Genomic DNA, 12400 nt, shown 5'->3' with positions numbered 1-12400 from the left:
AACAAAGGTTGCCCTTTGCAACTGATCTTGTGATTGCACAAAAAAAAAAAAAAAAAAAGACAAATAGAGTTTGGTAACATAATTCAAGAGGGCAAAGTCTTACCCAACACAAACACACTCATTCTTGTAAAGTTGAAAGCTTTCACAGCTGGCATCCATACTTTTTTGTGGGTTTTTCGGGCTATGTGTCTGTGTTCTGGAAGAGTTTATTCCTGACGTTTCGCCAGCATCTCTGGCTTTACTGTATATGCATGAAAACTCATGCTCCGATACAAAAACATTTAAAAGTACTGCCAAATTCCTTTTTAAATCCTCTTCCATTCCTCTTCTTTTTTAATACTATAGTAATGGCTCCAACCTTTCCGTCTTTACTTGTTTGGACTTCAACTTCCAGAAGCCCCAGCCAACTTGACCAACAGTCAGGAATAATGGGAGCTGAAGTCCAAATTGTCTGGAGGACCAAAGGCTGGGGACCACTGCTCTATAGGTTATACTAGGTTGCATTTTGTATTTTAGAGGTATATTCCAAGGCCATAAGGTTGGCAACTGAATAATCAGCCCTTTAAAACCTGGTTCCCACTTCTTCTCAGCACCCAAGATAAGCACCCAGCAGCCCTGACTGCCATGATTCCTTATGCTACGATGGAGGCACGCTTGCATTCATGACAATGAAGCCATATACACACAAGTTTGGTCTTGGCAGCCACCATCAAGTGCGGGGTCCAAGGTTTGCCAGGCCCAAACCTGAAGTTTATTCACCCACCTTTGCTTTAGAGAAGTCAGAGAACCCAGAGCCCACACCGTCGAGTCAAGTATCCAGAGCTTTTGGAAATGTGTTTTTGGCAAGAGAGGGCTGTGCGTAAAAATAAATGAATGCTTGATAAAATAATCCAAGCCGCAGTTTAACAAGCGTAAACTTGAATGCAGTGGCAATAACACAGAACTATTGTTTAAGCGCAGGCATCAGTTTGATGAGGTGCTTATTTCAGCTACAAAGCAGGCAAACACATGCATAATGAACTGCCGGATGAATTATTAATGTCTTGCTTATTTAGCCTCATCTGTCTCGAAGATAATGTATCCTAAGTATAATGAGTGATTGGTTTTGTACATAATTACAGTAGCAGCAGTATCTAGGATATTTGCTCTCGCAAAGGAGACTTCTAAAAATAAAAACCATCACTCGCGCTCGGTCACCGCTCCATTTTATCAAAATCAAGGCAAGCAGCCTGGTGAACGTCTAATAAATTCGCAGGGACAGAAGCATTATTAACATCATAATTTCACATAAAGTGTTTTTACTTAATCATTCATTACAGATCATGCGCTGTAAAAAGATTCGTCTCCTGTTTGTTTTTTGTTTTGTGGGGTTCTTCAAAAGAGAACTGCTCTCTTTTTGCCGCCGCTGACTGTTAGCCGAGGAAGGCTTGAACGAATATCAAGAATTGGGTTGGATCGGAAAATGGGGAGAGAATCTAGGCCAGGAGTGACAAATTTACGTTCATCTTGACAGAATTTTAATTAAAAAGTTGTGACTTGATTACTTTTCATTTCTAAAACACATACTACTGGGACTAATCATATCTCATTTACTCCTCTCCCAGTCAAAGTAGTGGTTTGACAGGAACAATAGATCAGGAGCTCATTAACCTCTAAGTTACAGAACTCTGACACTTTTGCAAATGGCACACGGACAAGAGAAGGTTTCTGGACCATGAGCTGAAACCGGGGCTGTTTGGCTAGCAATGGCGAAAGATCTTTTAGAAGGTCCTTGCATTAATTTTTCTGGGCATAACAACTTACCCTTTCATCCTTGAAGGTTAAGCCAATGTAGAGGAAAGTGAGAGGAGCAGGTTAAGGAGATGTTCACCTTGGTCACTCCTACTCTTCAAAAGACTCCCCTCCATCAGGCAAAGCCCAGAGTACCAAACATCACAAAATAAAAGCATTTCAATGATTTAAGCATTTGATGGGTCAGTCATAGACTCTCAAATCTTGTTGTGTGTGCCTTCGAGTCATTTCTGACTTATAGAGATCCTAAGGCAAACCTTTCATGGAGTTTTCTTGGCAAGATTTTATTTAGAGGGGGCTTGACTTTGTCTTCCTCTGAGGCTGAGAGAATCTGACTTGCTCAATGTCACCCCTTGGGTTTCCATGGCTGAGTAGGGATTTGAAACCTGGTCTGTGGAGATTGGGGTTCGAGTCCCAGTTTGGTCGTGAAATCCAGTGCGTGATCTTGGGCAAGTCACAGGCTCTTGGCCTCAGAGAAAGACAAAGGCAAACCTTCTCTAAATAAAACCATGTCAAGAAAACCCCATGGTAGGGTCACCTTAGAATCGCCATTAGGCAGAAACAACTTGAAGGCACACAACACACATTAACACACACTCCAGATTCATAGTCCAACACGCCAACCATTATGCACCGCTGGCTCTCAGACAAATAAATACTGGTTAAATATCAAATCAAACATGAAGGTGGCCCACAATAACAAGGGCCAAGCCAGGGGAGAAGATAACCTCATCTCCAAGTATTCCTAGCTTTATTTTGTGGGATGGTGGTACTCTGGTCTTCTGGTAATCATGTATTCTAAAAGAGCAACTTTGTCTGCAAAACAAATTCAAAACACCTGTCTTCATGAGAACTTTTCCAAGACCAGTCCAAGAAAATGTGGGTATCAAATTTCCCTGAAGATGCCATCCAGAGATCCTGGTGAATAAACTCTTCTAGAACATGGCCACAGAGCCTGAAAAACTGACAAAAAAACTATGAATGCCGGCCATGAAAGCCTTCGACTTCGCATTCAAAATTTGGGTAACTGAAGGGAAAAATTCTAAGGATGCTCCCTTCCACCTATGAGCAAAGGACACCATTTACTAAGGAACTAAAAGGAAGTGCACACGAGTGCAGCTTTCGAATTGGATGGGCAATGGCCAAATGCATTTCGACTGAATTGATGAATAAGTCAAAGTAGATGATTAACCACCCTCAGCATTCCTGTTTCTGTGGCAAATGACTGTACTTTTGGATGCTGCTTTGTTGAGTCGTTCCTATTTCAAATTGACCCAAGCCATGCTGTTGGCAACCTATTTCCTTGCTCTGAAACTTGGGACAATGGCACACCTGGTGACACCTGGCTGCTCCCAAAACAGTTTCTGTCACTGGTACAATGTTCTGCATTGCTCAGGACACGAGTTCAACACAGAGCTAGGCATCTAACACTTCTTTGGGGTTATTGGTTTAATCCTTTGAGAGGACATCACTTACAGGTTGGGGTGCCTCTTTCCTGGCATGGCGGCTTTTTGGTTTCGGGGGAATGACCTGCACTTGGAAGCGGCTTAAGCTGCAATCCAGCGTCCCGTTGGTGAGGTAAAGCAAGAGTTGTGTCGAAGCAAGATGGTCACTATAGTGGAGATCCAGGTCTATCGCCCATACCTATGACAACGCAAAAAGGAAAAAGAGACATCTTCATGCCAAAACTCATTTTCAGAGCAAGGAAAGGAAAGGAAAGGAAGTATCCAGCCTCTCCTCCATCGTTTAACTGTGCAATCACAGCTGTTTCTCTAAGGTAAGAGACACATTCAAAAATATGGTCGTGTTAGTCTGTAGAATCAGCACATGGAGAGCTCTTGAGCCACCTTTGAGACTAACTGAAAGACAGAAATGGGCAGCATGAGCTTTCCTAGACTTCAGTCTACTTCCTCAGAGGCATTCCTCAAAATCTTGTAGTTGCTCCATACACCTTTCTTATCAGTCTCCCATGTTCTCGAGGCCCTGGGAACGTGTGCGATCCCCACTGAGAGCCACCCACACGCCGGCCTGATCTGTGAGTATCCGTTCTTTAAAACAAATCTTGCACGGAGTGACTTGAGCAAGCCACTGAATGGTAAATGGCATCATTATAAGGCTATTAAGAGGTCAGGCAGTCAAGGCCCTTCGCTAAACTGGAGCTAATTTCTGAATCATATTCACAAAATAATGCCCTTTTTATAACAGCAGATAAATCACATCGGTAACAGTTGTTAATAACAAACTGCCAAGTATCTGTTGTGCTGTTAAATATCCTATTTGTCAACTTAAATATTTCCCACTGCATGGAGGGAAAATGCAAATTGGATGCTGATGGCCAGCTTGCTTTGGTTCCTACAATTTGAATACAAAGAAGAGCCAATTGCCATTCTTTCATTTCCAGCCTCATCCACCCCAAAACTTACTCTGTGGAAAAGCACCAGCCTAGCTTGCTGTAGAAACTTAAAAGAGCTCCCCAGCTCGGCTTATTCATTTGCTGGGACCTCTCCATCGAAATTAACCAAACAGGCTGCATCGCCCCAAAGGGCTGGTCTAGCCCACCAGTTTGCTTCTTGCCTCTCATCCTGGACGTAACACTTAACCACTTGTGCCTTTACCTGTTTCTGCACTGCAGAAGTAATCCAGTTTGATGCCACTTTAACTGCCACGGCTCAATGCTATGGAATTCTGGGGACTGTAGTGTGTTGAGGCACCAGAGCTTGGAGTTAATTGGACATAGCCCAATGGGTTGTGGCCTGTTCTGTTCTGTAAAGAAAATACTCAGGCCAGAGTATCTGAGAGACAAAATCTCTTGAGTCAGGCATGGCATAGTGCTTTGATTTCTGGACTATGACTCTAAAGACCAGGGCTGGATTCCCTTCTTGGCCCTGAAACCCATTGAGTGACCTTGGGCAAGGCATACTCTCTCAGCCTCAGGGAAAGGCAATGGCAAACCTCCTCTGGACAAATCTTGTCAAGAAACCCCCATGATAGTTTCACCTTAGAATCACTATAAGTTGGAAACGACTTAAAGGCATACAACAACAACAACAACATATGCATATGCAATCCCATTATACATGGATGTACATTGCACTTACATGTTTGGTGGTGTTTCAATCCTGTTGTGCAACACTACCATTCAACATACATAATATGTTACTCTACAATATGTGGATTTAGGATTTTTGCCCTCAGTCTTATAGTCTCCTGCTTAATAGTAGTAGTAGTAGTAGTAGTACTTTCCATGCAATAATATTTTGCTAATAGTAATAACCAACTGGAAGTAGTTCTGGGCAATGGGAAACCCGAATTATGCCCTAGTCTCCATCCAGTCTAATGCTCGCAAAGACAGAGGTTATCTTAAAAGAAGTGTGAACCTGGGCATATTTGTCACAGAGAGCCAGCTTGAGCATTAGATTAGGACCAAGTTTTGAATCCATGCTTGGCCACCGAAACCCACTGAATGAGCATGGGCAAGTCACACTGTCTCAACTTCAGAAGGCAGCCAAGGCCTCCTTTGAACAAATCTCCTCTGAACAAACCTCCTTTGAACAAATCTTGCCAAGAAAACAACATGATAGGCTCATCTTAGAGTCACCATAAATCATATATCATTTGAAGACACACAACAACAATAAACAACAACAACACAGGCTGTGGCTGTTATGGGACAAGAAAGACCCAATAGATTCAATTTCTCTGATTCTTCCATAGGACTTTTTGCCTTCTTGTGGGTTTTGGGCATAACCAATGAGCGTAAGATGATCTGTCCCATTTAGAGTAATTCCTACTTGGATTATTCAACAGAGAACATGGCAGGAGAGCAAGACCTCAGCTAGGATAGATAAATCCATTGGGGAGAGGGCACATAATCTGCATTCCCAGTTTCCAAAACCAATGGCCCTAGAGGCTGCCCTGCCAAAATATAAATGTTGAGATTGAATAAAGTCACCGTTATGGTGTCACTTCTTTACAGCTGCCATAAAGATGCTTCAGCTTTAAAATTTGGGAAAGGGCTAGGAGAGCATAAATTCTTAAACAGTTACTAAATTATCGCTTTCCTTCCCTCAGTTTAATTGTTTCTTCCTGCTCCAGATATTGACTTCCACATTATTAGAAGGAGCCTACCTTCTTTTAAAAAAAAAAAGAAAGAAGAAGAAGAGGTCGAATGACACTCTAAAAATGCCAATTAGTAAAATATTAATGCAAGTTGGTGCTCAGAAGAGAGCTCTCTTTATTATGCTTAAAATTCACAATGGGACTGAATGTTCGCGCAGGGATCGGAGACGGCTCTCTTATTCGGCTGCCATCTGGTGGAAACGGCACGAAAATCCCAGGCTAGCAAAGCATCTTCCAGCCAAAATCCCCCTTCCAGCTGGCTTTGAAAGAGGACCACACATGACGGGGTTCCTTCGAAAGACAACACTTGATGAGATGGACCCTAAAATGTTCTTGGAAGCATCCAAGACATGGCTCTCTATCAAAGTAAGACATGGTTTGTTGGCTGGTGAGTGCCTTCAAGTTGGTTCCGACTTACAGCAACCCTAAGGCAACCCTATTCTGGGATTTGCTCTGTAAGATTTGTTCAGTGGAGGTTTGCCATTGCCTTTCTTTTAGGCAGAGAGAATGAACCCAATGGGTTTCATGGCCAAACAGGGAATCGAACCCTCGTCTCCAGAATTGGTGGCAATCACAACAGGATTTTTTGGGTTTTGTTTTGGTCAAAACCTATTTGGCCAGGGCTTTTAAGTGTGATTGCTTGCTCACTCTGCAATATCACTCTGGCTGCCTTTGACTTCTGGCGTCCACCATTTATTTATTGCTATATTTTATCTTAGTATAAGTTGCTCCTTCTGTACAATCACCATGATATCCCAGCTGCTCTGGGTTTCTTTTTGGCCGAAGGGTAGGATATAAATGCATGTGAATGGGCCTTCGAGCTGTCTGTCAACTTATGGCAACCCCATGAATTTCACAGGGTTTTCTTATACTTGTCACATAGTGGTTTGAGTGTTGGATTAGGACTCTGGAAACCAGGGTTCAATTTCCCTCTCAGCTACGGAAACCCACTGAGTAGCCTTGGGCAAGTCACACTCCCTCAGCTGCAGGGAAAAGCAATGGCAAACCTCCTTTGAATACACCTTGCCAAGAAAACCCCACGATCGGTCACCATGAGTCAGAAACGACTTGAAAGCATACAACAACAATGAAATGAAATAAAATAAATACAAGGATGAGACGTAGATTAAAAACCCATCTCCGTACACATACACAATCCACATGGATTTTTGCTCCCCAATTAATCATGCCCTGCAACTCCACACAAGGCCGGTCCAAAATGCACACATGTATGGATAGCTTTGACTCCCATGTATCAACAGCGGCCAGGCGCATGTGCTCTTAGTTATTCATTTGATCAGTCGGGGGAAATGCTACCAACCCCGCAACCTGTTTGCTCCTTTTCCCAGAAAGACTTTTATTAATATTATCCCTCTCTCCCAGCTTTGGGACGGATATTCTTTGGATCCTGTTATGCTGAAAGCAAACTGTTTAGTCTCACTCTCAGCCTTCTCCCCATCTCTGAAGTGCCCTCCCTTTCCCTCTGTGTCTCTTTCCATTTCATTGCGAGGGACTTAGTTAAAGGCAGTTTAAAAGTTCAAATAAATTGCATCAGCTTCTTCTCCCTTTTCCCATTTTCGAGGGCAAGTGTTCAAAGAATTCAAAGATTGCATGGAAGGAGGGAGGGCTGGAAACGGCCGGCTTCCACTTCACAGGAGCCACCTGGGCTTGCTCTTTGCCTCTCATGCTCAACAAGGCTCTACATTTTCATTCTGGAAGCTGTGCAATTCATAACTTCTCGGCGCATGAGATCAATGTGGCTATTCTACAGGAATGAGACAGCTTTCTTGGCAGTTGTATTATTATTATTATTATTAACCTTTATTTATAAAGCTGTATGTTTTTTAAAATACAGATATCCCGTGCCAAAGTCTAAACGCTGTCCAGATAATGTTTGGAATGAGAGAACGCTGCTCAGAAATTGGTAAACAGTGAAAATAAAGTTGAACACAGACAAACCCTATTAAGGATTCCAGAAACTCTGGCTGCCCCAATGAAATCCACAAATCTCCAAAGAGTTTTTGGATGGATTAGGAATTGAAAGGGAAGCCCCAAATATTGTTGACTGAGGCCACAAAGCCACAGTGAGCCTGGCCCTTCCCCTATTACATCTCCTTCAATTACATACTTAAAGTCACCTGTAATATTTTGAGGCATTCCTTTGGCGGAGGCAGCATCTCACTGGAGATACCTATATAATGAAGGTTTATATGTTTTACAAAATATTCTGTTTTCACCAATAACTTCCATCACGTTTTTCAGCTCCCGGGAGACCAGGCTTCCCGCCTATATAGCACTTGTGAAAAAACAAAGTGCTTACGAAACCAAGGCTTGAGAATATAGATCTTGACAAGCCGGCAGAAACAGCAGTTAAAAGGCCTCTTACTTCTCTCTGACAAGAAAAGCCTCCGTTCCCTTTCTCAAATGAATCCGTGCTGCTTTCACATAAGAGAATACGATCCCTTTGCTTTCACTGTGGGGTTGCTGGTTTGGTTTGGAGTATCCACACATTCCAAATCTCTCCATTCAACATGACAGAAAAGGCTCCATACTGGCCAACGCTGCTTCTCTTAGCCAGTTGTGGTACAGCCAGACTTCGATATCTTTGGAGATTTGGTTCTAGGGTACCCCTTTCCATGGATACCAAAATCCGTGAATGCTCAAGTCCTATGATATACAACTGCATAATAAAATGGTGCCTCTCGTATAAAATAGCAAAATCAAGGTTTGCCTTTTGGACTTTAAAAATATATTACTTTCAAGCCATGGATGCAGAATCCGTGGATACAGAGGGCCAACTGTATTCTTTTCAACAAGTTCTGTTCAATGGTCATTGCAGCTAAGTCAGAGCCTTCAGATACAAAGGACATGCCAGGATCCGGGAGGCAGAGCATGACATTTCTCCTCTTGCTGGCTCCCCATGTATGGCCCTGGATGAGCTTGGCTTTTCCTCTGGCCATTCCCTTGGACCATAAGTGCATTCATCTGGGTCTGCCCTCAAACAGGATAACAGAGGAACATGAGGATGCTCCAAACCCAGACCACACTTGTTTTATTGATGATGCCCAAGGCTCCATGTGAACGCTTGCACCATCAAGCCTGCCCAGGACCATGTTATTTTTCATCCGCACCCAAACTGTAGGGCCATTTTCTCAGGAGGAAAAAAAATCCGGCCATTTTATGTTGCCTAAACATCTGCGTTTATGCAAAAGATTCATATTGCTATGACAGATTCTGGGATTCTAAGATATTCAGCTACCGTTTGACTGTAGTGGTAACAGATGTTTAATTATATTATTTCATTTTTTAGTTTTAGCAAAACAAGCATAGATCATTGGTTATTTTCTGTAAAGTCTAACTCGGGAAGGACGCCTCAGTGTACAGTAGTAGTTCTGGAGAATTTATTTCAGCCTCTGAGCTACTGATCTAAAATGGGAGCTGGGAAATTAGTGTGAGAGTGTTCGAACAAGTCTAATAGGATTTCCTAGTTTGCCAAAAAAATAATGCTTTCAGAAGCACAATCTTTGGTGTAATCTCTCTCACACACAACAAGACAGATGGCATCATTAATTGCCTCTATATCTAATTAAGTTGGGGGAGGAAAACTAGGCTTAAGTAATGCTAAAGTTGTGGCACAAGCTGAGAAACGTTGAAAATTGCAAGGTAGAACAACTGAAACAGGAGCGGGTGTGAATCATGAAAAGGACTGAGAAAGATTTCTCCAGTGATGACAAAGGAGTAGGATCTTTGCTGGAGAAGTGTTATCGCTACTAAGGGGAGCATACAAGAGAGGTTAAGCTTCATTTGCACTAAAGCCAGCATCTTCAAAAAGGTACTAAAGGTAGGTATATCTATCCTACCACCATCACAGCAAAAATATGGTATTACACAATTGTACAATACAAGCATCAAATTACAGATGTGAACGTCAGGCTCACAGTCAGAAGGCCATTAAATGAGGCCAAAATGCTGTAACCCAAATCCAGCAATCCTAGCAAATCTTACTTTGATCCCCCCCCCCAATTGTTACTTTTTCACAGAATTGGGAATTATTTCATTAGGTCTAGGGCAAAGGTGGGAATCATGAAGCCTTCTAGATGTGGATAGACTGTAACTCCCAGTAGTCTTAGCCACATATTAGCCAGTTAACTATTAATACCATTAATAGTTAATGGTGAGGAATGCTGGGAGTTGTAGTCCAAAAACATCTAGAGGACTCCACAATTGGCTGAAGAGGGTGACATTAGTATATTGCTATATAAACTCAGCCCTATCTGGGGGGTTTTAAAATAAAGATTTCACTAGCAACACAATTAAACAATTTCTCTGTAGTTCTAAAGATGAGAATATTGATTACAAAGCAACAACCAATGACTAGTTTTTGGAGGCAACATCTTTTGGAGAAGCAGGATGTATGCAAGCCAGCCATTGAATGGACACTTTGCTGTCTTTCTTATTCCAAGATGACAACTTTTTCTCTCTGGCTTCCCTCTCTCCTGTTTCCCTGGAACCCCATGGAGAACCAGCATGTCACCAAACCGGCCGAAAACAGATGACTAGGATGATGAACAGACTATTTAGATGACGAACATGACAAACGGATGACTTGATCCTTATGGCTCCAAAGCTATGCCTGCAAATCTGTATTCCTAATGCTGCATATTGTCTGAAGACCAAGATTGATTAAGACATAGAGACGTTTGAACTGAGATAGGAAGAGGAGGAGAGTGCAGACAGAAGTCACTTTCCTCCTCCACCTGCTTTAAACCATAATCTGATGTCACAGCCCTTGCCCAAGTGTCCCAGAAAGCTAAGGCTCTGCTTCAATGGCTCACCTGCTGCCCCAGTGTTTGGGGGTGGATGAATGTCACAAAGTCAATGGAGAAGTAGCCCACCACTCCCCTGCTTTTGCAGGCCTCTCCGATCTTAAAACACAACGAGTTCAGGACCTGCGGTTCAACAGAAGACTGCGGGACGGTGGTTCCCGAAGACCGGAAGGGACCATTGGCATGGAACTGATCTCCACAGGAAACCACTGTGATCTCTCCCATTGGATCTATCAACATATCTACTGTAATATTGGTGATGCTGTCTGAAGGTGGGAAAGCTTCTATGACTCCACCTGTATAAAAGATGTTGCAATTGTCAGGGCAAAATCATTCACCATGCAAACAAAGCATCTATTTTTGATGTAGGAGCCTAGGACTATTAGTTTTATCCACCATTACGGAGTCAAAAATAGCCTCATCAGTATTGAGGATGGTCCAGCTTTAAACTATGACGCGAAGCAAAATAACGGAGAGCGCTACAGTGCCCAACTGAAGTCAAAGTCAATGCCTTGACTTCTCTTGGACACTGTAATGGTCTCAGTCATTTTGCTTCATTTACAAGGAAAGTCATTTGCTAGCTTCCTTTGCAACCTGGAAGATCACTTAATTAGTTTGGGAATTATGATTTTTTTTATATCAAGTAGACATCACAGGATCAAGAGACACGACAGAACTGTCATCGTGAAAGGAGGTGGCAAAAATGTAATAAATAAGTACACTGTGGATGGTGAAAAAGGCTGAGAAGGAGAAAATCAACTTGTTTGAAATGTGGAGAAGGGTTCTATGGGCACCATGGACCGCTAAAAAAGTAAATGTGTAGAAAGATAAATGAATGGGTCCTAGAGCAAATCAGGTCTGGGCTCTCCCTAGATGCCAAGGTGAATATATTGGGGCTGTTGTACTTTGGACATATTGTGAGATGGTATGGCTCACGGGGGGAAAATTATCATGTTCAGTAAAATGGAAAGCAGTAGGAAAAGAGGAAGAGTTAGTCACAGAAGTCACTGGGAATTTGCAAAACCTGAGCAGAATTGCTCCTGGCGGTCTCTCATTTATAGAGTAGTCCTAAGTCAAAGTTGACTTGATAGCAAATAAGAAGAATTATCCCATGGTTACAGTGGGAACTGTAACCAAATCTTCAGAAGAAGGAGCATCTAAACATAACTTACATAAAGAAGTGTTTTCCTGCAACTTGGCAAACATCAAAGATGGCTGCCTGGATTTTGCTCTTAAACAAACCGTTATAAATTGCAAAGTGGAGGGGCGATGGGCGTTGGGTGGGTCGAGGTGACCGAGAACAAAGTGCCGGTGATATCATCCCCCCTCGTAGCACTTAGTGGGAACTGAGCAGTCTTATTTACCTTGACGCACAAAGGTTTGGAGGAATTTCCCCCATGTAGGAAATCGTTTCTCATTGACAGCCTGGGCGTGCTGTGCTAAAAGGCCCGGCAGCTCCTGGGAGATCTTCGCCAAAGCTGGTTCCTGCAGAAACAAATTAAATAGAACCACAAGCAATTTTACTGCAGAAATGAAAACTGCTTGTGGGGTGATTAAAAACCAGGCCTCCAACTGGCAGTGTGGTTACTGTTTAACCACAGCCAGAAAGTCTTTTTTAAATGTTTCCCTTCTCTTTCTTCCTCACTCATCTTTCAGGCATCTGA

At 42.6% G+C, this 12400-nt stretch overlaps 1 protein-coding gene across 4 annotated transcripts in view; it reads right to left on the bottom strand.

Annotated features, from left to right (window-relative positions):
- IQCH (IQ motif containing H) overlaps nt 1-12400 on the bottom strand; it is a 58383-nt gene that overhangs the window by 4626 nt on the left and 41357 nt on the right. For 3 of the 4 annotated variants that reach the window (XM_089539291.1, XM_089539293.1, XM_089539294.1), the window contains 3 exons: nt 12101-12221; nt 10746-11032; nt 3268-3435 (listed from right to left, as the gene is read on the bottom strand). In XM_089539291.1, the coding sequence (XP_089395417.1) occupies nt 3268-3435; nt 10746-11032; nt 12101-12221 (576 nt within the window). The remainder of the gene's footprint in view (nt 1-3267; nt 3436-10745; nt 11033-12100; nt 12222-12400) is intronic. The other variant, XM_089539295.1, reaches the window with a different exon arrangement.

Source organism: Sceloporus occidentalis, unplaced genomic scaffold (assembly GCF_023333645.1).
Source record: "Sceloporus occidentalis isolate IW3139 unplaced genomic scaffold, rSceOcc1.0.p SCAF_9, whole genome shotgun sequence".
In the NCBI taxonomy this organism is placed as follows: Eukaryota; Metazoa; Chordata; class Lepidosauria; order Squamata; family Phrynosomatidae; genus Sceloporus; species Sceloporus occidentalis.
The sequence above is the reverse complement of the archived record's forward strand: the minus strand, read 5'-3'. Positions and strand labels throughout refer to the sequence as shown.